The 27756-nt window shown below is 36.5% G+C and overlaps 1 protein-coding gene across 1 annotated transcript; it reads left to right on the forward strand.

Moving 5' to 3' along the window:
• The first annotated feature begins 11080 nt into the window (after positions 1-11080).
• On the forward strand, positions 11081-26535 carry LOC125240959 (CCR4-NOT transcription complex subunit 7-like). Its single transcript, XM_048149181.1, is given in 9 exon segments — positions 11081-11389; positions 11506-11610; positions 13577-13686; positions 14389-14502; positions 15068-15186; positions 17977-18134; positions 22081-22105; positions 22108-22220; positions 24169-26535. Coding segments are annotated over 8 exon segments (861 nt in total). The 5' UTR covers positions 11081-11389; the 3' UTR covers positions 24286-26535.
• The last annotated feature ends 1221 nt before the right edge of the window (positions 26536-27756 follow it).

Raw genomic sequence — 27756 nt, forward strand, 5'->3', positions numbered from 1 at the left:
CAAATTTAAACTGATTTCCCAATAGAATAACAGACGTTACGAGGGACAGTTAACTAATTTGAACCGAGCCATAGAAAAGGTTCAATGAAAAAAAAACTAAACTCATAAATCCCATAATCCATCAAAATCAACAATATTTCAACGCTAAAGTGTTTAGCGTCAGAAATAAAAATATACATACGGTTGAAGTAAAAAAAAATGTTATACAGTTTTATAACCGGTCTGTACACTAAGATCGTACCTACCATATTTACGATAACACACGTATAACTTTATTATAGGTAGTTATAAACTACATATTAAATAAACTCTGATACCACAACCCTTTACTTCGACTTTTAGCCAGGGAAAGGAATGTAATAGGTAGGTATGTTAGTAGTGCCCGTCTCAATTTACCTGTAACTGACAGGCAGACGAAAGCGCGTCGCGCGAGGCTGGGCCTAATCCCAATAGAGCATGATTTCCACTGGACGGCTCCTAAAAGAGCCCGAAAAGTTGGGAACGAGGAAAAGGGGTCGGTATCTGCATTAAGTATTCTATAAGACGAATTGTACAAGAAAAGCAAAGTCTTGTTTAAAACGGGGATCGAGGCTTATATCGAACTTTTCCAATGGCCGAAGTGGAAGGATTTTTTCAATAATTGAGTGTCTACAGTATTGTTTTCAAAGATTTTAAGAACTGTTATTTTTATGTTTATATTGAAAGCTTATTTACAAACGTTTCTGAATTTATTTAAGTATTTATTTAAGTATTAAGGTTTGCCAACAGGCCCCGTAGCCGAATGGCATTTCTCCGACGCCAAACGAAAGCGATACGCCGCTGGCTCTGTCGCGCCAATACGCAAGCGCGATAGAGATAGATATCTACTAGCGCTTCGTTTCGTGAGCGTTTCGTGAGCGTTTGTGCCATTCGGCTAGCCACCCAGGTGTAATACCAAAACATATGAAATTAAATAATAGCACAAAAGAACATGACGTACTTAGTATTCACCCAATCACAGGCAAACACAGCTTGCTAATATTACGCGCTTACATTTTGTAGGTACCCTATGTTACAATTATAAAAATATATAGCCAAAACAAACACAATAATAAAGGTACAATTCAACAACGACATGCAGATCATGTAGATACGAGTAACCAAAGCCAATTGAATAATTATTGAATACCTATCTATATCTAAACTTTATTAAAAGTTCTGTTTGCTATCTAATGACCATTTTTATCACTTTTATCTGGGCTCTGACCGATCACTAATAAAAAGGAACAATAAAATATAAGTAAGTAAGTTTTATGAAGCCATTTGCCAACCTTATTGCAACGAGATAAGGACTTTCAATCGTACTTGAACGTTTACTTGTTAAATATCGAGTTAAGTATCCACGTCATTATGTGTGACTTTCTCAAGCAAAAGGTACTACACTGTCGCTTAAGCAGAGCAGACGGACGCCCTAACTGGTAATTTGTATGACATGCGAGTAAATTGCATCCGTATGGTATAAGCATAAAATACTAGAGAGTGGACACGCCGCCGACAGCCGTGTCGCAGTTGTTAGCTCATTATTTGAGATTGAGCATACAAACGCCGACAGTTCACCACCCCATTGTCTTTGTGTGCGTGCGTGATGACACCGATGTGCGTGATGACTCGCTGGTCGGATCGCACGTGTATCGTACGACGTTTTACAGTACATATGGACATTTCAAGTATTGACATAGTCGCGTAATGAGTTCATTAGCAATACCTAAGTAAGTAGTGCGGTAATACAGAGCCATATACGGCCATTTGCAATATATGTATACTGTAAATTGTAATACCTAGTACATTACGATACAAGTGCGTAAAAAAGGAAGTTCGAAACCAGTGGCGATAAATTAAAACACGACCGAAGGGAGTGTTTTAAATCGACACGTATTACAAATTTCCTTTTCGCACGTGTATCATACGACGTTTTTCAGTACTGATGGCTCTCCGAGTGCGAAGTCTCGACCTGACAAATAATGACCCACTTCTCGTACTAGAGCGTAAAAAGCACCATCTGGGGGCCGATTTTTGAGTCTCACTTTCACTAAAATACCGGTTGAAAACGGTGAATTGCCTATTATTTTCAGTGACAATTTTCTGAATTCGAACGCCGTGAGACTCAAAAATCGGCCCCCTGTACTGGAATTGTATTATGGCAAATCGTTAGTTTACTCATAAGAGTGATAAGAATTGTAAATTTATAATTTAGTTTCTAACTCACAGAATTATTAATAGTTAAACATGTGAACAAGTGGATAAACTTTTGAATAAATTGATTTATATTAACTATGTTGTATGTAGGTACAAGAGGATCGAGTATTATAGAGAGATTAGAGAGTTACTGTCAAAATTAAATGTGTAATCACAGTGCATAGAGACTCGACACAGGCTTAAAACTTTTGAACCTCATTTTTGTCAATTTGGCCCATATTCTTAGCTTGATATGTGTTAAAATGTCAAATATTAATATTTGCGCCATCTAGCCGAGCGTCCCCCAAAGGTGTAACGCCATCTAGGCCACCACACCTTTTTCTTTATGGTTCTGAGGTACGTTTTTTTCTTAAACTTTATCCGTCTACTTATACGGAATTACATATGTCTTTGGTACATACGAGTAAAAGTGCGATAATCTAATCAAAAACCGTCACCGTTAAGCTTTAGCAAGAGGGCTTCGTACCGCAACTACCTATACCCGGGTGTGTTCTCAGCCAATTCATGTGAGAAATTGTAGGAAGGTCCAATAATTAAATGGACTCTGTTTTGCGAGTTCTGAGAGATAGCGAAATCTTACACAAGTTTACGGGTGAATAACCTAACCACAAAATTAAAATTTTGAAAAAACTCCCGACGTAGTTGAGCGATTTTCATAAAACATGGCTAAGAACTAGGGATGTACCGACTAGTGGCCGACTAGTCGGGAAAGCCGACTATCCGGCCACATTTGTAGTCGGCGATTAGTCGGCAAAACAGGCCGATTAGTCGGCACTTTATAAGTCATAGAAAAACAGTACAAAAATAAATTAACAGTTGATATAATTGTATTATGTACCCAATTCGTTATACCTTTGTTAGTCAAAATAACAAAATATCTGTGATCATCACAGAAATAAATATCCTACCTAGGACTACCGGGTTCCATAGGCAGGACTGGTTTCACTACCCTACCCACTAAGCCAAACCGTTTTTAAAAAGGGAAAATGTATAAATATTCTCATAGACCTTTGAAAAATTGAACCTGTAAAATAATTAAAAGCGCAAACGAAGGAAGGACCAAAAATGTAATTCAAAAATTTTGATAAATTTAGTCGAAAATTATGTTCTGGCCGACTAGCCGACTAGTCGGCCGACTAATCGGCCACCCAAGCGCCGACTAGTCGGTAGTCGGCCTAGTCGGCCAAATCAATAGTCGGTAGGTACATCCCTACTAAGAACACTCCCGACTAACTCAGCTTTCAAACAAAAAAAAAACTAAATCTAAATCGGTTCATCCGTTTGGGAGCTACGATGCCACAGACAGACACACACAAGACAGACAGACACGTCAAACTTATAACACCCCGTCGTTTTTGCGTCGGGGGTTAAAAAGTTATATTAGTCCTGCTGGGTATTTCAAGATAATGGCTATATAGCCCCAGAATAATATATAATAGTACAAGTACAGAAGGCTCACTCCTTTGATGTTCACAAAACGCCGCCATTATAAATTCTTAGGTACCTACATTAACAAACGGACCGCACGCGAGCAGCCGACATTAAATTCTATTGCGCCGCACGAAGGTCGTCGCTACTAAATGGGCCGCGAACTCGCGGCCGCCGGCATGTACTTGTGAGCCGCTCCTGATTTAGCGTGAAATGCAGACATCGTTTAGTAGGCAGCATGAACTTTGTAAAACATACGTTTACGCTTTCTCCGATTGCCGGTTATCATGAAATGTGAAATTACTAAGTTCATCTCAATTTTAAATTTTAATTTTAATTCACTCCCGGGTCTAGGGCGACGAGGTCCTTTTTCCAAGAGCCCCCAAGAGTACAATTGCTGATGCTAAGTTATTAATTACGTAATGATCGTTAGTACTTACGTAATCTCTCTATAATCGCTCTTCCGTAATGGCGCGACAGAGCCAGTTCGTTTCGATCGCCACGCATCGTGATCGATGTAGGACGGCAGGTATAGTATGAATTTTCTGAGATGAACTTTTCGCTTTAGCCGTAATCTGTTAAACAAAGGCCTTTATGTCTATTGTTTACGGCGGCTAGCTCCCGTTTAAACGGCACGTGCTATAGTCTCAGTGTAGTTAAAAAGCAACTATGATGATAGTAATAAGGTTCAAATCCATAAAAAGCCCTTTCGGAGATAACACGTTTTGTCATCTTCAAAAAAAGTTACCTGCATACTGCAAACTTGTTTAATAAATTTGAACCTTATTGCTATCATGATAGTTGCTTTTTAACTACACTGAGACTTTAGCACGTGCTGTGGAAACGGGAGCTAGCCACCGCGAATAATAGAAACAAAGGCCTTGTTTAACAGATTACGGCAAAAGCGAAACGTTCATCTCAGAAAATTCATACTATATTAGGGGTCGCAGTCTATATGGCCTAAGAGCCCAGAGCCGCCCAGACCTTCCTCATTTTCTCAAGGATGAAACTTTGTGATAATGTAGAGTTCGTATCGACGTTTAATGTCTGCATATTACCAGGGGCCGATTTTTGAATCTCGGTCATTCGATTTCGCGAAATTCGTTCAATAATATCTCCATTACTAGCGATTTAAATTCTACTAACAGAATCGAAAACTAGTGATCATTACCACTAGTTTTAAAATTACTAGCCGTCTTTTTTCAAAAATAGCATTACGTCGTTTTCCACAGAAACGCCTAATTCGTGCGTTTCGAACGCCGAATTCGTGCGTTCGAAATTCAAAAATCGATCCCCTAGTTTGGCTCGTCGTCCATTTTTTTGCTATGAGGTTTTTTTTTTTAAACACTAACTTGCCTTTAATTCTCAAGGCTGATTATTTAAATGTGTTAGAAAAGACTGTAAGGATTTGATAATCATTCTCCTCGGCCATCTGTGATACAAACTGTAAATTCATAGATGTAGGTACTCTGGATTTAGGTAGTAGGAGGGCGATTTTTGAATTTCGCATACGGGATTTTGTCACTAAAATACCGATTGAAAACGGTGACTTGCTTATTATTTTCAGTGACAATTTTCTGAATTCGAACGCGTGAGACTCAAAAATTGGCCCGTAGGATAAGCATTGAACTCATGAATGTAGGAAAAAAGCGTCTACTCTATTGAATTTCATTGAGCCCATCTGAAATATCCACGGTTGATGCAAACATGGTAATTAGAAATCCAAGGTGTAGCCTTGTGAGTATTATTTCTAACAGCTAGCTACATTGCTTTGATTAATCCCGCCATTTTACTATTTTTTTCAACGTAATTTATTACATGTCATCATCCTCCACGCATTATCCCGGCATTTGTCGCGGCTCATGGGAGCCTGGGGTCCGCTGTGTCAACTAATCCCAAGATTTGGCGCCGTAGGCACTAATAGTTTTACGAAAGCGACTGCCATCTGACCTTCCAACCCAAAGGGTAACTAGGCCTTACTGGAATTAGTCCGGTTTCCTCACGATGTTTTCCTTCACCGAAAAGCGGCTGGCAAATATCAAATGACGTTTCGCACATAAGTTCCGAAAAACACACGCTTGCTCTTACCAATAGGCCACCAGGTAATTTATGACATGTATAAATGGTAGAAATATTGAACCTTACCTTTAAAATATCCGGATTAGTGTTCAGCTTCACTAGGACCCGATGTGGGGTTTAGATCATCGTCGTTACAGCGGTCGTCGGACCTGTTGAAATATCAGACATTTTTAAAAACACATTTACTTAGTTAAAAAATCCTTAAACAACATTCTTATTTTTAATAAAAATGAATGTCTCGTATTTCAATGTTTCAAACTGAACTATATGACAGGGTTAATTTACATATTAGAGGATTGTTTTGCAGAAGTATTTTAAACAGGCTTGATCAAGAGGATAAGTATGGCACTTCAAAATTATCTAGAAAAAAGTATCTGTGAGAGGTTTTGCTATAATGGCAAAAGTGGGCTGTTGTAGGTATGGTCCAGTGTGGTGGGTACGCACTTACGCAGAAAAGTGAGTGTATAAGTTAAGTATAGGTATGGGTATGGGAACATGGGAACATGTAATAGCACAGAATATATGATAGTACAAGTAATAGGCTAGTTTCCTACTAGTCAAATCAGCTTCTTTTTAAGAACTGTGAAAACGATTTGCTAATATGGAATTACTATGAAATACTGAGGAGTGACGTAACGGTCAATTCACTTTACATATTTCTCTTTGACTTATTAAATAGAAATTATGTTTAAACTAAAAACTCTCAATTTCTCACTCGACCATCGGCTTCACAGTTGTGTCATCACATCACGCAAATTTTGAATCTCGCATATGGGATTTTGTCACTAAAATACCGGTTGAAAACGGTGACTTGCTTATTATTTTCAGTGACAATTTTCTGAATTCGAACGCGTGAGACTCAAAAATCGGCCCGTAAAACCAAACGGAGAGGGATTACCTAGGTACATTATATTATTTTATCAAAGCCTAAGCTACAAATAAACAAAGTTGGTTGGTTTTGGTTGGTTGCTTATCAATTACCAGCATTGACACTAGCTAGCCGTAATAGTAACTTTCTTTGATAATATTTCTTAGTTCGATCTTTCCGCATTTGATGACTTTGATTAGCGTGGAGTACCTAGACTATACCTAGAGTACCTAGACTGTTCGACTTTTCGAAATAAAATATTGACGATGAAGGTTATCTAAAGTTGCTTATTATTAGTATTCTGCGTTAGTATTTCCACTATTTATTTCAAGAAAGCTTGTGCCAAAGAGTATAATAATAGTATGCAAATACTATTATTTGAAAAAAACAATATCGCACAAGCCAGGGGCAGGAAACTTAGAAGAGGCCCCTTTTTGCATAGAATATAATAATAGTATAATAATAGTATGGCTTGTGCGATATTGTTTTTTTCAAATGAAATTCATCTTTAAATTATATCGTTGACAGTTCATGTCAAATGTAAAAAGCAGCCAACTGAGCAGATGAAGACTTTCTGAAAGCGGCTCAACGGCGACATCTAGTTAATGTAGTCGGCAACACTAAGATTTGCGCAAAACTCGGCATAGAGGGCCCCTGAAACCGCCATGACAAAACTTACTTGCTAAGTACTACTAAACGTCGAATAGTTTAAGAACTATTGCCGGTAAACGTATAATTTGCAATTATACTTGTATAAAGTTAGGTAATACATATATTATGTAATGTATATTCTGATAATGTAGATCAAAGCCAATATATGTTATACACTCATAGAATCATAACATGTAAAAAATTATGAGCCCTATAGATTGGTCAAAAAGAGAAATAAAAAAACAAAGTGTGATGTAAAGCTGCATTTTTGGTATATTATTTAGGGTCCTTGGAGGACTGTGAAACTATGTTTTGCAAGCAAAAAAAGAGTGTGCTTTTTTTTTAATTTGCAAAAAACTGCAAAAATATCGGACTTTTTTTAGTTTTTGTAGTGTCATTTAAAAACTAGACATTTAAGGCAATAAGTTGCTTCGCAAAGGTTAAAGAACATTAAATTTGAAATCATTTGAGCCTACTCGCAATGACGTATCTCAAACAGTTTTTGAGATATGACACTTCAAAAAAGGGTATTTTCCCCCTCTTTATGAAAATTTTCGTTTTGCCAATATTTTGAGACAGATTTCAGCAAAACATATCACGGTATTATATATTTTGTGAAATAAAGTTGTAGAAAATTTAATTAGCTTTCATTTAAGACCAAAAGAGGGCCAGTTAGTCAAATAATCAAATTTATAACCTAAAAAAATAAGATTATAATAGCATAAATCTAGTATAACTAGATCAGAAATCAGTGGTGGAGGGTGATGGCCAAACGGGATAGTTTACGTAATATATATTTCAAGAGACGTAACAAAGAAGGCGTTATTATTATTTGGGGACTGTTCAAGTATTACGTAAGCACTATAACAATAATAGGCATTATACGTAAGCACTATAATTATAGGGGCCGAGGAGGTGATTTGCTCTGCTTATAGGGTTTTGGTGATGATTTAGAGCTTTCCTTACTTTTTTGCTGACAAGGGAAATGGGGGGAGGGTATATATTTGTAATAAATTAGCATAAGTAACTCTTGAATGACCCCTTGTCCTTGACGTAGTCCCATTTTTTACTTCCTTCTATACTATTTAAATGAGAAATACTACTATGTATTCTACGTCAGACTTATATTGACTGGGATATAGACCGTGATTACCTTTTTTATTTTTGTCGTGCTCCCGATATTTCTAAAAATGAAGAAGGCGGATGCGGGTGTAAATCCGGTCTACGTTTGTTCAATTCTGACTTCACTTACCTACTCAAACAAATCACTGGATTCCATACATTTGATAGTTTGAAGTCATCTTCAATCTCGGTATGTTGTGGCGTTCCGTCGACATTACCATAGAACTAAGCAACTTGACCGTCGCAATCCTAAGCCATGAGGAACAGAGGAAGAAGAAAAGTGTCATTTTTGACTGCAGCAATGTGTTCTTTAATTCTGCAGGAAGTGCGCTTGGTCGGCCCTATCATAACTCTTAATGTATTCAACATGTTTGACGTATGTTGTCTGGACAGGCAGTGGCCTTTTTCACCGCAGTGATATTGATAACTTGACACGCCCAAATCTGTACTTATTTCTAGTGTTGATTTTTAGATGAATAGTGTTTGAGTGCTATTAAAAAATGACCATTTCAAACACAAATTCCAGTGTTGCAAAATATCACTCGTACTCGGCCACTGCAATAGTCGAGCCACATTGGTGTTGGTGTTGACCACTTCACACCAATGAAGGTTTTCTGAATCGTTTTTTCGTCAGGCGGCGATACTGATGTGCCAGGTCTTTCTCACATCAAAATTCAGAATCCAGCAATAATAGTAAATCGCCACTCATTTATTTAGTTCCACTGTTTCAGTGGCAGAGTATGACTGATATTTTGTGACGCTTGTGTTTGTGGTAATTTTTAAGAGCACTCACACACTACAATCCATCCATCCAGCCATCTAAAATTTAATACCATAGGCAATACACAGATATTAAAAAAAACACACACACTTTAAGATACCTGACTGTCTAGACAACATACGAAACATAATATTAAATACATTGTTCTACACACCTTGCCCCATACAAAATGTATAGAGGGAAGTAACAAGTGGAAGTATGTCAAAGACAAGGGGCCGTTCAACTATTAAGTAAGAAACTGTACAGTAAAATAGATAAAAGACAAAATTTATAACAAGTGTTAACCCTCCCCATTCTTATCTTTATCCATCTTTTGGCAGATGTTTGGCCATCACCCTCCACTACTCACTTCTGATCCAGTTATACTAGATTTATGCTATAATCTTATTTTTTTAGGTTTCTAATCTAATTTATTAAAAATATATACCATCCCCGCATTCCCCTTGTCAGCAAGAAAGTAAGGAAAGCTCTAAATCATCACCAAAACCCTATAAGCAGAGCAATCACCTCCTCGCCCCCTATAATTATAGTGCTTACGTATAATGCCTATTATTGTTATAGTGCTTACGTAATACTTGAACAGTCCCCAAATAATAATAACGCCTTCTTTGTTACGTCTCTTGAAATATATATCACGTAAACTATCCCGTTTGGCCATCACCCTCCACCACTGATTTCTGATCTAGTTATACTAGATTTATGCTATTATAATCTTATTTTTTTAGGTTATAAATTTGATTATTTGACTAACTGGCCCTCTTTTGGCCTTAAATGAAAGCTAATTAAATTGTCTACAATTTTATTTCGCAAAATATATAATACCGTGATATGTTTTGCTGAAATCTGTCTCAAAATATTGGCAAAACGAAAATTTTTATAAAGAGGGGAAAAAATACCCTTTTTTGAAGTGTCATATCTCAAAAACTGTTTGAGATACGGCATTGCGAGTAGGCTCAAATGATTTCAAATTTAATGTTCTTTAACCTTTGCGAAGCTACAAAACGACGACACTACAAAAACTAAAAGTCCGATTATTTTTGCAGTTTTTTGCAAATTAAAAAAAAAGCACACACTTTTTTTGCTTGCAAAACATAGTTTCACATTCCTTCAAGGACCCTAAATAATATACCAAAAATGCAGCTTTACATCACACTTTGTTTTTTTAGCAGATTTTCGTGTAAGATTTGACCGGTCTACTATGGCAACCTACAACACAGTTTGTGAGTCTACCTAATATCTACTTCAAAAGCTTACGTCTTCAAGACTTATTTTCACTAAAATTTTAAATCCACATTATTCATTTCGTAATTAATATTTATAAGTATTGTATATCAATAAAAAAATGTTACCTACTTTACTACATTCTAATTAAATTCTGTAAGCAGGTACTTTTGGCTTAATATTTAGTAATCATATCATAATCATATTGTAGGTACTTATATTTCACAATATCGTTTTCCTTCAAGCCCTTAATTGCCAAGAATGGCACTGAAACTTGAGTAGTTTTGTGCTGTGCTGTGCCTACCCCTTTATGGGATTTTATGGGATACAGACGTGATTGTACCCGGTCCGTGCATGCAACCCCTAAATTGTAATTGGTGCCAACAACGCCATCTGCACAATAACTTCGGAAGTAGAGAAACGTGTTACACGACGCGCGGTATCTCGTCAAGCAAGCCAACCACGACGCCAAAGACTGCCAAGCTTAGCACTCTTAGCAGCAAGGTGCATTATGCAAGATAAGATCAGGAAAGCAATACAAATTACATAATATTATTCCGCGTTATTAGATGACGTTTATAACATTCATTGACGATGACGACTACTCTGTTAATCGTGTAAAAATGCTTAATGTGATATATATTTTTTGAACCTTGCAATACTCAACACTCAATTGTCAAATTGAGAGAGACAGCGTCAGCCTTTCGGTTTTCGCTCCGTGATTTTTGGCTTAACTGCATTTATTTAGTTCAAACGTTAGGAGTAATTTATTTTGCCAACAAAGCAGCTATTATTTCTTTATTAAATCGTTTGAAATGTTACTGATTGTTAATCATTATTTATGAACCGTAGACTTGCACTGTAGGGTGAGAGTAACGTTTCCTTTTATTTGTAGAATTTACACGATATTTATGAAACTATTAAGGTTTCGGGTATTTAAGTAAATCACGGCTTCGAAAAAAAACGACATTTCCTCCAACACGGAGACGGACTACAGATTCAAGGTAAGTTTCGAGTACATTTTTAAGAGTTTCATAGAATGGTAGGTACTTTTTTTATTACCTTACGTTTGGTAGAACTTTAAAAATGAAGCCTATTCAGGTCAGTGTTGATGTTTTAGATGCCCGCCGCCAGTTTCGGGGCTCAACTGCCCCCACTTGGCGACGGGGGCATCAAAGATGTGTGGAATTCCAACCTACATGAAGAATTTCAAATAATTAGACAGGTATGTAACAAGTTTGAATAAAACTTTACGACGATATTTTGTATATTTACTACTTACTGTTTCAAAGAGGTCAGCAAGCTATACCTTACCCTATGATTTTGTTTAAAATGCTGCTTCAGCGAATGTGTTTATCCGAATCTGCAACCCTATAGAACATAAAAGTAAAGCTTTCAATAATATAAAGTTTGTTCATGTATGTCTACATAGTGTTGGTGCATGATGTTGATTTTACTGTTCTTGGCGGCCATTTGTATCAGGTGTGGAATTGGAGTAAATAAAAGATCATAATTGAATCAAATACTTACTATTTATTATCACTGTGTTTTATAAACACTTAACTCACCAAGTTTTCGGCAATTTATATAATTCGAAGTTTACTTGAATATCTTGTGAACTCCTTTGCAAAGCAAGTCTATATTAGAGCTGTCAGTGCCGCTCGGCCAATCAGTGTGTCGCGCAATGCGACCGGATTGGTCGACGTAGCATCTGCTTGATTTGCCAGGTTCGGTCCAAACAGAACATTTAATATTTTAAAACTATTATCGATAATGTAGAAATTAATGCCAATATTACGTTGTAAATTATATAAAGCTAACAATAGTGTACCTAGTAGGCTCAGGTTTCATAGAAATTAGTGGATGTAATGTGCAAAGGTGCAGTTTCCCTAAAGTCCCTGAGCAAAGCGAAGGTCTCCATTTCAGCAGTGGCAAAATTCATTGTATGTCTAGATGCATTGCTTAACTAATTCTCAGTTTGTGCACAAGTGCAACAGCAAATTTTATTGTTGAGCCAGTTGCATGGTAGAGCAAGAAGGATTTCCAAGATTTACAGAGCAAACTAATTATGTGAATTTTTATACTGGTTAGAAACAACTATATACAGAGTGGGGCCTGTAACAAAGGCGAAGAATTGAACTGTAGGCTACTCTCCTTATACTGATCAACATTTGTTCAGTGACTTAAAAATTATGAAGTTTAAATTTTTAATTTTTCATACAAAATAAATATTAGCTTCAATGTACGCCATTATTGTTGTCATTGACGTTGTCTGTCACACTTTAGACTTAACAGAATTCGCAATACATTACCTCTTAGAAAAAACTTTCAAGGGTGATAAAAATCAAAATACAAGTTATTTTTAAAAGTCGCCGAACAAATGTTGATCAGTATAAGGAGAATAGCCTAGAGTTCAATTCTTCGCCTTTGTTACAGGCCCCACTCTGTATAATTATAATATATAGACCTTGCTTTTATTGATTTCTGTTTAATTTAAGGGATGGTTTTTATGTCTAAAATAAACTCTTAACTCTTACAGTGTACGTCAAACTTTTATACCACATGGCCTTACCTGTGCAGAAGCGATTTTTCTTATTAGGTAGTTTTTTGCTTGTATGTACATATATGATGCGCCAACTTGCCCCCACCACCGCGCCTAATGGTCTAAGTTGAGTTATTCAAAAAAAATTTTTTAATGACTGGACAAGTGTATTTACTAGTTCATGTTTGACATTAACTTTAGTGTAATTCTGTATGAAAACTTAAAAAATTGTTTATACATACAGTACATACATTAATGATCCTAACAATTTTTTTGAATTTAACAACAAAAAATATTATTTAAAATAATGGTGTATGTGTTTATGTAGTATATTGCTTGTCAGTTTAGTGACTGATCCATCATAATATTCTGCCATGAATTACTTATAAATTGTGCTGTTTTTAAATAATAATTTCCACTTAGTTGCTCACCATAGAACACCCTGACTTGTTATTCATATAAGATATGGTAAGCAATAAAGTGGGATCTGTACACAATCATTACTTTAATTCAATTCAATTCAATTCATTTATTTCAAGGACCAACTGAGATCATTGTTGTTAGTACGCAATTACATAATAATTAAATATATGGTTAGTATTCTACAAAACTAAATTAAAAAAATAAATAAGGTTTATGTTTATAATAGGTGGTGCAGAAGTACCATTGGGTTGCTATGGACACCGAGTTCCCCGGTGTAGTTGCTCGCCCTATTGGAGAATTTAGGTCCACTGCAGACTACCAGTACCAGTTACTGAGGTATCTTTAAAAAACATACATTTCTTGCATGGTTTTTAAGTTAGCATAATACCACTCTTGTAATCTGTCCAGTACTCAAGTACGGTCCACAATCGAAATTTATAATTAAGTATAACATTTACAGTGGATTGCGATGGTAGCCTAGCGGTATGTACGTGCGACTTTCGTTCTGAAGGTCGCGGGTTCGAACCCCAGCTCGCACCAATGAGTTTTTCGGAATTTATGTGCAAAATGTCATTTGATATTTGCCAGTCGCTTTTCGGTGAAGGAAAACATAGTGAGGGAACCGGACTAATTCCAATAAGGTCTAGTTTACCCTTCGGGTTAGAAGGTCAGATAGCAGTTGCTTTCGTAAAAACTAGTGCCTATGCCAATTCTGGGGTTTCGTTGTCAAAGCGAACCCCAGGCTCCCATGAGCCGTGGCAAATGCCAGGATAATGCAAGGAGGATGATGGAACATTTACAGTGTATTAATTGATTTATAAATGTAATATAAATGAAAAGAAAAATGTAAGTATGTATGGAATGCATATAGACTTACTGCGTTTTAACTTTGAAGAGCAGTGTGACCTGTGTGACATACCAAATTTTTTGAAAGTAGTGACAATATACTTATACATATACTTATACAATCGATTGCAATTTTACTTCAAATGCGTCCTGAACGGATAACACTATAATTTTGTACTATCTTTATTTCAGGTGCAATGTAGATTTGCTGAGGATCATTCAGCTGGGACTCACGTTCATGGACGAAAATGGGAAAACACCACCCGGCTACACCACCTGGCAATTTAACTTTAAATTTAATTTACAGTGAGTCTAGTCTAGTTTTTACTAAAACAATAAAAACCTAAAATGAGATCTTATTTCATACATACTTGAATATCATTCGTACTATAATGACAGATTGACTGGGTAAACTGTTAACATAGTACTGTTGCTGACTCAAATATTTTCGGTATGCCGAAGGCATTCCTTTACATAATATTTACTTTATATGCATAGCCTTCAAGAGCCAAAAAGCTAGTAGATACTAAAATATGATACTGACATAATTGTTCGCCCGACTATAGTTATTGCATTGTAAATAAAGTAAACCATGGGACCATCACATAGACTGACGACATAGTAAGACTTGCTGGTGATCAATGGATGCATAAAGCAAACAATAGAGACGCTTGGAGATCACTAGAGGAGGCCTTCACCTTCGAGTAGCGAGGGGTTCTTACAAACCGCAATAGTTAAAATATTAGTATGTAAAATGTATTAGATTAGATTATGTAGAAATAAGTTTAAATTGTATTTTATCGTTTTATAAGTTGTAAGAAATATAAGGCTTTTTTATTTATTTATTAAATAAAATAAATTCATTTTACAGAGAGGACATGTATGCGCAGGACTCAATAGACTTACTGCAGAACTCGGGACTCCAGTTTAGGAAGCACGAGGAGGATGGCATCGAACCGTTAGAGTTTGCCGAGTTGCTCATGACATCAGGTAGCTAAGCCTTTCATAGCTCTCATATTTTTATTAGCTTACTTAAGTGTTCCCTTGATGGGCAAAGGCCTGCTCATTTTTTGGACCCCACCATTCATTCATTTCGTCATTGTCATTTTTCCACCATTTTAGCACAGTATAATAAAGAGTACCTACTATCGTACAGTATGGCCACTCCCCGCTGAAAGTGCCGCCCACCCGCTCTCGGTTACCTCACAGTTACCGCCTGTCAAAAACGCGAACAGTCAACCTGTCATATCTCACTCAATGTACAAGTATTGTACGCGTAGGTGCATGAACGCGTACAATGCTTGTACATTGTACGCGTTCACCTACGCGAGCTTACAATGTGTGCTAGGAACGCGCGTCTTTCATGTATTTGATCGTCAGTGACAGAGTTGTGATTTTAGGTAGGACGCGTCCAATCCAAGTGGTCCAAAGACAAACGCATCCCTATGGGTACGGCGAATAATCGTGATGGCATGTCTCCAAGGGCGACGAAGCAGACGGCACGTCTTCACGAATGTTCGCCGAAATACGTGCGAGCGCAGCATTTTCTCTAAGACATAGTTAATACATTGGAGAGCCAATGCCAGTGAAAGATAGAATTACAAAATGTCAAATTTATCTGTTGTATGTGTATACCTAACCTAAATACCTAAAAAAAATGTTTTTTAGTATTAGAGAGAACTTAAGCACGAAGCACGAGTTCATAGTTATTTATTCATTAACAATATTACATTGTGTTTGAATCTTAAATCTTAGGCACACAAGATCAAAACATAATATTCACATGCATGCAATAACAAAACATAATATTTAGAGAAACATAACATTCAATAATTCATTTGTCAAAATAGTGAGGAGGAAGAAAAAATACAATTACATAACAGAACTTAATAATTCATTGAAAGATACATTAAAAAAAAATATATATGTAGGTAAAATAAATGTCCACAAGAAAATTACTAATTAACATTAAGTTATTAATAGGTTAAAATAATATTGAAAAGATAAAGATAGAAACCAATTTAATAGACAGATATTGCCAAAGACATTACGTAACAAATACAAACAAAAGTAATCTACAATGTATTAAGAATTATTATTAATTTCCAATGTCACAATAAAAGAATTCATCAATAGAATAATAACATTTTTGAAGCAAAAATGAACGCGACTTAATTTTAAAGGCATCGGGATCACAAATAGATTTGAGCTCAACGGGTAATTTATTATAAACTTTAACACTTTGGTAGCAAGCACAGTATTCAGCTAACTTAATCTTGGGTGTAAAAGGGCGATTAAAGTTCTTTGTTCTTGTTGCCAATCTGCGCATCCTATCATCCTCTGTTTCAGTTGTTATCAGAGATTTGACTAAATCAGTACAAAGTATTAAAATGTATATATAGACTTGGCACAGTAAGAATTTCTAATTTGTTAAAGAACTCCTTGCATGAAACCCACTGTGGCACACGTACCAGTATTCTTAGCGCTCTTTATTGAAGTAAAAATGCCTTTTTAATATTGTAATCATAAGTAGCACCCCAGAATTGTATGCTATACCTTAATTTTGATTCAACTAATGCATAATATACTGCCTTTAATTGATTTATCTCGATCACTTCTCTTAGGATTCTTAAAGCGTAACATGCGGAACTGATTGTTTTATCTACTTGATCTAGTTCCTGCTTCCAGTTGAGAAATTCATCAATATAAACACCAAGAAATTTGACACCTTCAACAGAACATATTACCTCATTATCAAAAGTAAATTCAAGCTTATTGTGGTTCTTGCGATCACTCTTAAACAACATTACGCTAGTTTTATCCGTATTAAGTTTTAGGTTATTTTCTTTAAACCATGCATGAAAAACCGTGAGAGCAGTACTTACCTTATTTTTAAGGTCATTTTCGTTATCAGCTCTAATAATTGCATTAGTATCGTCAGCGAATATCACTACGTTCAAATCTGTTATTGAAGTTTGTACGTGTTTTATGACATCATTAATAAACATGATAAATAATATGGGCCCCAAAATAGACCCTTGCGGAACGCCCCTTGTTACGGCGGTGACTCTAGATTTAAAAGTTCTCTCTTGGCCTTCAACTGTATTCCTTATTTCAACATATTGTTTTCTATTTTGTAAGTAGTTTCTAATTAAGTCAAGAATCATACCTCTAACTCCATAATACTCTAATTTTTGTATAAGGATCGCGTGGTCTACCGTATCGAAGGCAGAGCTCAGATCTAAGAAAACTCCCGCTACTTTAGAACCGTTGTTAAGGTTTTGAACTACGTCAGTAAGAAGAGTATCTATAGCGTTCGTTGTGCCGATATTTCTCTGATAACCGAATTGTCTAGGATCTATTACGAGTCTTTTATATGAGGCATTTTTGCCGCGACTGTCATTCATCAACTGTCAGTATCATAAACAGACCATTTTAATAAAATATTATACTCTATTGTTTTGTACGCGTTCCACGAACGTTCTTCTGAAAGTTAGTTTCTTGAATATATACATAAATAAATAATCAGTCCAATTTGCCTTAGCAAAATCAAATGATGCGTTTGCAATTAAAAAAATCTAAAAATAATTAATATTGATCTGTTATATTTTCGTTCTGGTCAAAGTTCTTAACATCTAATATTTGTCCTAAGAAGATAGGTTGATGATGACTGCTTCTTTGTTTACCAAATTTCTAATTTAAAAAAAACGAGGTGTAGTGTACACTTGATTTCATTATATTTGTTACTTTGTTTGTATTAACTGTGTTATTTTTTTGTAGGCCTTGTTCTCATGGATAACATCAAATGGTTAAGCTTTCACTCCGGTTATGACTTTGGCTACCTGCTAAAGCTGCTCACCGATCAGAACTTACCTCAAGACGAGAATGACTTCTTTGAGAGTCTGCGGCTTTACTTCCCCACAGTTTACGATGTCAAGGTAAGCTAGTTCACGGCTAATTTTGTTTTGATATTCGATGGTGTTTTTTTATACTATACCTTTGAACGCCAATAACTCCAGTCGCGTTACATTAGCGTTTTCGACCCTAACGGCTCAGCCACGACATTGGTCTAAGCGCGACAGCGAGGAGCGGCAGCCATACATTGGAGTGAGACACAGCGATGGGACTTTTCATTCGCACGTACGCTGTCGCGCTTCACCAATGTCGTGGCTGAGCCGTAACGCTCCGCCACTTTTTTCGAGCTCTACCTTTCTATGAGTAAGTTTTAGTGCTACTCATACATATATCGCTGAGCAGGAATACCACTACACTTGTAATAATCATATATTAAAAATTTCAAAGAACACTTCATTTGTATAAATTAGGTTCTATTTAACAACTGCCAGATATTAACCCTTTAATGCATATTGTTGCCATTTGGCTACAATGCATATATTTTTAAATAAACTAGCCAAAATATAAGCTGGACGTTTTTATATATTATTCCTAGATCCTGCATCTAAATAACTAAATAAAAACATTATTTCCAACCAAAAATAAAAAAATCATGCATTTAATTAAGGATTAAGATAAAATGGCGGAAAAGTGTGAAAAAACTGGATGATGGCGATTTTTAGTAAATGATTTGGGCAGATTTTTTCAGAGTTAGTAATTATTTTATGTTTAAATATTTTATTATAGGGGTTCCACAAATAGTGTACCTTTTTAATAGTAGTCATTTCTTTTAAATAAAACTTATCAATTACGATATATTTATATAAATAATATTTGGTCTATTTAACTTCTAACACTGATTTAATATAAAAATCGATCTTAAATATTTTTTTTATTATTTTTCCCAGAGTCAGAAAACCATTGTCTATCACATATATTAATATCTCATTAAAAGAATAATTCATGCATTTAAGGGTTAAGTCAGCGACAACAAATAACCGTATCCTGTTAGACGCGAAAAATATTTCCCGGAAGTTTAAATAGTGCGAACGTAAATACCAGTATTAAATCAATGTTTACTAGTATATCGTGATCTTTGTAGTAATCGGAAGATATCGCTATTTTATCAAATATGTACTAAAAAAGTTTAGTTTTCTTTTAACCCCTTATTTGCCAAGAGTGGCCCTGAAGCCTTAGTAGTTTCATGTGCTCTGCCTACCCCTTTATGGGATACAGGCGTGATTGTATGTATGTATGTATGTATGTACTAAAAAAACTATGTAAGTAAGGTAGTCATTTAATAACCGTTATTTCTGACTAGTACTATTAATCTACTCAAAACGCGTTCAATTTCTAGTTTTATGTTTTGAAATATGTAACTTCGAAATTGTGCCTACTCAGGCAAGACCGTATGATAAACAAGGAGTTGCCAACCTTTTTTAGGCTTTACTGGAGTGTAAACAATATCAGTATATAAGTACGTTTTTGGCTTATGATAGTTGTACCGTTTTTAGGGTTCCATAGTCAACTAGGAACCCTTATAGTTTCGCCATGTCTGTCTGTCCGTCCGTCCGTCCGTCCGTCGGCGGATAATCTCAGTGATCGTTAGGTCTAGAAAGCTGAAATTTGGTACCAATATGTATTGGCTTCGTGCGAAGTGCATGGAGGGGGTAAGCAAAGCGATCGCAGTGCTTGCGGTGGTCAAAATCGACACTGATTGTGGTTGTCATCCATCAAAACTCATAAAATATAATACAATGTGTAATGTTCGATATGGGGCATCAATGTTGTTTCGTTGTTAATTGTAAAAATAATGGCATAAATAGTCGTTGCACGTTATATGCGTTTCTTAGAGCACACTGGAAATTGGATCAAAGAACTAAATGGATAGCTACGGTGAAAAGAAAACGTAAGTGACATGTCAAAACAAACCATTATAATAAATTATTTTAAGCTTTGTTTACCTAATATTGTTCAATACGCTGTTAGTATTTTTCCTACCGTAAAAGATTATGCTTAAAGATTCAGGCCTAGCCTGGGAATAGGCCCGTGTCGGATATTTCTGGGGCCGCGGACATGACTAGGTACTTACGTTTAGATTTGTTTTATATAGCATTAACGGGACGGAGGTTCAGCGAATACCATATCACTAGCTCAAAGAACTTGTACCATTACTCCTATGTTCTTCAAGATTCCTTATATGCCCTGCCAGCACCAATTTATTGACTCTTTCTGTAGTCTGGGGTTGGAAGTTTATACCGTGAGTAATGCTTTGGAAACTGATTTTTGATATTATATACATGTCTTTATAATCTATCTACCTAAACTACACTTGAAATAGTAGCTCTTGTTATTCGATTTATTTAAAATTAACGAAAAATCGTTAAAATATAATGTTTGTTTACATGTAATTTTTTGATATTTTCCACTTCAAGTTCACATGGTAGTGGGCGTAATTGTCGTGCACGTAGCCAATACGTGGGTCACTCGAAAAGTTTTGAGATACAAAAAAACTATTGAAGATATTAACACTATTTATTTTACATCTTTTCGAAATACTCTCCGTCATTTTTTATACAAAGTTCCATACGTCTAAACCAACTTTGGAAGCACTTTTGCCAGTCTTCATCGGTTAGGCCAGAAATTGCTACTTCATAGGCAGCCACTGCTTCTTCGGCACTCGAAAAAAACTTTCCTTTTATTTTTTCCTTTACTGTCGGGAATAAAAAGAAATCACAGGGAGCCAAGTCAGGGCTGTAGGGTGGATGAGGCAAGGTTTCAATCCCAGTTTCTTCAATAAACGCCTTTGCTCTGAGGGACGTGTGGGAAGAGGCGTTGTCGTGATGCAGCATGATTCCCGAAGCCCAGCCTTTGGTCTCCTCTCCCGCACTGCTTGGAAAACTTGTGGCGAACTAACGCCTAGGATTTTCTCGATGTCGGTGTATGTAAATTCGTGGGTCTTCTCGCACTAACATTTCAGTAGTCCATACGTTTTCTGCAATTACTGCTGTTTGCGGGCGACCACTTCTGTGGTCATCTTCGAGGTTAGTTTTACCCCTCTTGAATTCACTAAACCATCTAAAAACAGTTGCTTGGGATGGAGCAGACTCTCCTAATGCTGATTGTAATCGTTGCAAACTCAGTTGTTCGGTTAAACCAAATTTAAAATCATAAAATATCATAGCACGCAAATGCTCGCGGGTCAGCTCCATCGTTTCAAAGAAAAAACGCGGGAACCGTTGTAGTAAAACAAAAGAAACAAATTTATTTTTAAAATTGAACCGAATTGGCTTCTTGTGTTCTATTTCCAAATAAATTTGCTTTTTAAAAACATATAATATGGGTGCGTTCCATTTTAAAATTTCGAGCATCTCACAATTTATCGAGTGACCTACGTATCAATCACGCCGACAAAGTGGTAAAATAAATAGTGGAAAAAAATGTTTCGTTAGGGTACCCCTACATGTAAAGTGGGGACTTGTTTTTTTTTTCATTCCAACCCCAACGTGTTAAATTTTGTTGGATAGGTATTTAAAAATGAATAAGGGTTTACTAAAATCGTTTTTTGATAATATTAATATTTTCGGAAATAATCGCTCCTAAAGGAAAAAAAAGTGTGTCCCCCCCTCTAACTTTTGAACCGTATGTTAAAAAAATATGAAAAAAATCACAAAAGTAGAACGTTATAAAGACTTTCAAGGAAAATTGTTTTGAACTTGACAGGTTCAGTAGTATTTGAGAAAAATACGGAAAACTACGGAACCCTACACTGAGCGTGGCCCGACACGCTCTTTGCCGGTTTTTTGATTTGAACTTCGAAATACAGTTTTGGTAATGATTCATATGGTGTGCTCATCACACAAATAAATGCCCTTACCGGGATTCGATCCCGGGACCGTGGCGTAGCAGGCAGGGTCACTACCGACTAGGCCAAACCGGTCAATAATCGAAGGCTCGCGGTAAATATTGGCAAACTGTTTTTTTTTGCAGTACCTCATGAAGCTCTGCAAAAATCTGAAGGGGGATTACAGGAGGTGGCAGACCAGCTGGAGCTGCGGCGCGTGGGCCCGCAGCACCAGGCTGGTTCCGACTCCCACCTCACTGGGATGGCGTTCTTCAAGATCAAAGAGGTATACCCATTTTTTTTTTTTTTTTATACTACGTCGGTGGCAAACAAGCATACGGCCCGCCTGATGTAAAGCGGTCACCGTAACCTATGGACGCCTGCAACTCAAACAGTGTCACATGCGCGTTGCCACCCCATTAGAAACTTGTACACTCCCTTTTGCTGTGTTAAGTACACAGTAAAAAGGAGTGTACAAGCTCCTAGGAGGGTTCGGGTTGCCGACGACTCAAAGGACAATAGACGGAACAAGTTAGTTCCTCCCGTCATCAGCACACCGCACCCTCGCTGAGCTCTGGCAGCCTTACTCACCGGCAGGAACACAACACTATGAGTAGGGTCTAGTGCTATTTGGCTGCGGTCTTCTGTAAGGCGGAGGTACTACCCCAGTTGGGCTCTGCTCTAGATTCGAGCGAGACGATATCCGCTGTTCTGTGCCCTACCACACAAAGCGGAATATCACTCGCTATGCCCTACCTCCTACAAATCCTCCATTGTGCTTGTATTTTAAATATACTATATATATATATACAAATTAGCATTCGCCCGCGGGTTCGCTCGCGTTAAATTCGAAAATTGAGTAATGGTCCATTCAAATTTCCACTCCTAATTTTAGGGAAGTGGGGGGTTAGAAAGAGACAAAAAGTAGCCTATGTCACTCTCTATCCCTTCAACTACCTCCACTTAAAAAATCACGTTAATTCATCGCTCCGTTTTGCCGTGAAAAACGGACAAACAAACAGACACACACACTTTCTCATTTATCATATTAGTATGGATTGTGAAAAACGTGTTAAGATGGTGTTTCTGAAGAAGGTTTCCCAAGGAACAAATATGAAAATCGCGAAAAAGAAATAACAGTTTTCATACTGACCATGGAGAACAGAAAATATTTCTTAAATAAATTTGTGAGATAGTGACGTTTTTCGTCTAGAGAGGCGATACACCAGCCCCTTTAGCACAACTTGCCTTGTCGCGCGCGAGTTCATACATCAAGCTCGACTTCAAGTATGGAATGGACTCGCGCGCAACAAGGCAAGTTGTGCTAGAGGGTCAGAACCAAAGAGGATCGAGTATTATTGTAGAGAGTTACTGTCAAAGTAAAATATGTAATCACAATGTATAGACTGCCATCTCTCGACACAGGCTTAAAACTTTTGAACCTCAGTTCTGAAAATTAGGCCCATATTTTTAGCTTGATATGTGTTTGAATGCCAAATATTAATATTAGCGCCACCTAAACGAGCGTCCCCCAAAGGTGTAACGCCATCTAGGTCACCGTACCTTTTTCTGTATGGTTCTGAGGTACGTTTTTTTCTTAGACTTTATCTGTCTTTACAGAGTTACATATGCAGGCCCGTAACTTTCATGCCGATGACATAAACTTGACGTCACGCTGCATATAGAATGATTCAGAGTTTTATTTAATAATTAATCATTATTCATAAATCATTTTAATCATGACTTCAAAACTAATCTATTCATACGTGAAACAATTAATACCTACTTGATACTTGAAAAATAAATTAAATTATTTGTTTATTTTTTATACATACATTTTACTAAACAGTTTTGTACTATATTTCAATAAATTATAAAACAAAAACAAAACTTAATTTTCGTTTCACGTGTCAAATTTTGTACTGATGTTGAGTAGGTATTAATTATTCCGAGGCATTTTTTATGTTTTGGTTGTATGAATAGCTGCGATCAAAGACGGACAACTCAGTTTTGAAGTAATTTGTAAACGATTAAATTGATTAAAAAAAAAATTCAGTCGAATTGAGAACCTCCTCCTTTTTTGAAGTCGGTTAATAATGATTAATTATTACAATAGAACTATTCGAATCATCCTATATGTAGCGTGACGTCAAATTGATGTCATCGGCATGAAAGTTACGGGCCCTGTACATATTGTCTTTGGTCAGAACATAAAATCGGTTGTACGCTTGCAGATATTTTTCGACGACAACATCGAGAGCTCTAGTGGGCACCTGTACGGTTTGGGCGCGCCGTTCTCCGCGTCCGCGAGCACCTTCCAGGAGGGCGGCGAGGCGGGCACCTCGTCCTGATCGCCCCGCCCCGCCGTCGCCGTCGCCTGCACGACACTCCCGTCTGTGCGACTCCTTATACCCGAGACTAAAGTGAACGGAACTCGCAATCATTTACACACTAAAGGCTCATTTAGACGGCGCGCCAGCTCGTGTATTTTAACATCACTGACTGTTGAAGTCACATATAATCAGCATTCGCGAACGAGAACTCTCGCACCGTGTAAATAAGCCCTTATTGTTGGTTACTGTGCGTATTCGGTTTTAAAAGTATTACAACATAGTGAAATACTTTTATGATTCCGACAATTCTAATGTGACTCATATTTTTAACAATTGTCACATGTGTTAGTTACGTTTTTAAACATAATTTTAAGCTATCAATATTATTTACATTTATTTTAGTAGTTGAATGTCCAGATGAAATGAAGTGTGTCATCGGCCGATGTAGAACTATTTACAGTGGTAGACGGTTATTTCACTAAATGAATTTTAATTTGTAGCATTATTTTTACCAATAACAATATACCGCTCATTGCAACTGTAGCCTATTAAGGTCGTAAATGTCCAGCTTATCTCGAAATGCATGTATGTTGCTCAATTAAACAACCGTCTCAAACATAAATATACTGAATACCTAAGGCTTTTGACAGCCCAACTAGTATGAGTGCAAATAAAACAGTCTGTGCTTTTTTTTTCAATTATCGCATTTTTAAAAAGGCTCAGGCACTTTAGATATACTTGCAGCACCAGAATGATATCATTGATATGTGTTAAATAAAATACTTAAATATATCATTCACATTTCGATATAGAGAACTACATGCAGAGAATATTGTCGTAATATTTTTTAGCGTAACCGGCCCTTACTCCAAATAAAAGCGCTCAAACGCAGCAACGACGCGGCTTGCCTTGTTTGACAAACGGGACACAGCATGACGGCCTTATTTTTCGGCGCGATTCTCGAACACGCATGCGATTTTGGTACATTGCGGACCGCTCAGGTTACATTCAGCTCAGATCAGTAATGGAATACCGCAGTGCAATGAAACTCGCATGCGAGTTCTCGCACCGTGTAAATAGGTCCTAATAATCACTGGTGCATTGTGTACGAACAAAATCTAGTTCCTATCACTCGGCTTAGACTCCTGGGAACTGTGTTTAATGTTTTATTGTGTGACGATTGGGATAATTATTTAATAATGAAGTGATTTTACTTAATTTTTATATACTATTTTGGTGCGTCTTTTTTACGTGTCTTATACTTATTTATAATCATGTATTAGCTCGATACAAATCTTTTTTTTTTAATATTTTGACAGTAATGTAAGGGATATATTAATTAACTTACAGCAATACCATGTTTATTTGAATTGCTATTGTAGGATGCAGCAATTGCGTATGCACTTTATCAATGAATAATTTTGGCATATAGTAATACGGGTGAATTGAAAAAAAAACATAGTTCGTTACTGTGTAATGAGGATGTAATCTGATATTTACCATGGCAGGTGACGAAACTATAACCAACTGCTGTCGCCGCCATGTCTCAATACTCTGGCTTGTACTGGCGTTCAGCGTGCCTCCTCATTTCTCTTACTCCTAAGTTATTGATTCCATTGTGTTACAACAATTGATCCATTTATATTTAAGTTGTATTCATAAAAGTGTGTTAGTCTATACTATGTACTTATATGTGTATGAGTTAAGTACAATACATACCAATTAATATAATTCATATGTTAATGTTCGAACTACAATTGAATCGTTTAACTTACGACTAATCACAAATCTTATTACGCTTAAATATGTAATCTTTTTCTTAATTCCCACTATTAATGTCTTTTTTTTTAAACAGTTGGAAATGTATTTGACTTTTTTCTGAGTGGTAAATATCTGTATAAAATGAATATATTAGAAAGCAAAGGAGCAATAAATATAGAAAAAGAGTAGCTTTTATAGTATTTCTACTACAACAGGTTACACAGATCATTTTCACTCTGGACCATGTCATTGATTAATACCTATAATTGCGCTGGGGCCCATTTCTCGAACGATGTTGGACTAATAGTATTAGTGCACGAATTGTCAAATCGTATTGGTTGCCACGACAAAGCACTCATAATATTAGCCTAAAGCCTGACGAGAAATATATGACTATTGTCAAGAGGGCGCCGTTATTCTGATGTATGCGTTGACAATTCAGTTTAGTATGAAAAAAATAGTTCTATTGAAATTCCGCAACATGGCGCGTAGTCATATAATAAATAAATAAATAAATAAATATTACAGGACATTCTTACACAGATTGACTGAGGCCCACGGTAAGCTCAAGAAAGCTTGTGTTGTGGGTACTCAGACAAAGATATATATAATATATTTCTGGTCAAGCTTTAATATCGTTCGATAAAATGGAGTAGCTTGTCTGATGCAAATATATAATTACTGTTGATAATTATTAGAAGTTTGCACTAGTCGCCCGCTACGGTCCAGTCTGTCTCAGATTTTCTATAAATGAAATAAATGTGGTAGTGCTGTAGCAGATAGGAACAAAGAAATATCATCATTATCAACTGTAAGGCGTAACGCACGCTAGCACTAGTACGTGTTTAACATAAAGCCAACCATTCACGGTTACTATTTAACACTCTTCACTCAGAACTGCACATGGAATAGCGACACTGCAGTTTTTGGACGAGTCTGAAACTTTTCAAGTTAATCGTGTGTGGCAGGCATAGCTTACCTACGCAGCGTGATATGAACGAAAAGGATCATTTTTGGAGGAGGCATTGTGCAGTATCACCTGACCCTCGGCCCTTCTGATTATGATTCAAGTTGTAATTCAACACGCAGATGCGGCCCCAGCGTGCGTTACTCCTTACTTGACGGTGTGATAAGAACAGGTGCAACATTTTAATAATCTAATCTAAAACAAGTAGAAATTATTCCAAAATGTGATGATCCCATGATTACTTAAATATATATTTATATGACTTGTGTTAATTTTATAGTATAATAATTATAGTAAATATTGTAATACGTTGTACGGAAACATGTAGTGTGATCGTGGGTCAGAGACGCTGAGGCAACTGACAGATTGAGTAATGCACTAAAATTAATAATTTAGTTTTTATTGAGATGTTTGAAAGATACAGGTTGCATTAAAAGGCCACTTATTTATGTACGTAAACACATCATTTGCCAGCTTTGGCCCTTATACGCTCGCGCTAAGAGATGTTTCTCTCAAAGAAACTGAATCAGTAAAAACCTGTATGTAGTGAAACAGAAAAGCCGTAGCATGTAATATTTTCTACACATTATGTAATAAAAGTTAATTGAATAGTGTTGACGTATGCAACGAGTTGATAGCCCCGCCGCGTGCCGACTGTGACACTCGAATGATCCTCTACATTCCTACCTAGATGTCGCTGGCACTACAGCGACCGTCTAGCAAATCAGATAACACCACACAATCAAGAACTTAATGGAACT

The sequence above is a fragment of the Leguminivora glycinivorella genome, chromosome Z, assembly GCF_023078275.1.
Source record: "Leguminivora glycinivorella isolate SPB_JAAS2020 chromosome Z, LegGlyc_1.1, whole genome shotgun sequence".
NCBI classification, from domain to species: Eukaryota; Metazoa; Arthropoda; class Insecta; order Lepidoptera; family Tortricidae; genus Leguminivora; species Leguminivora glycinivorella.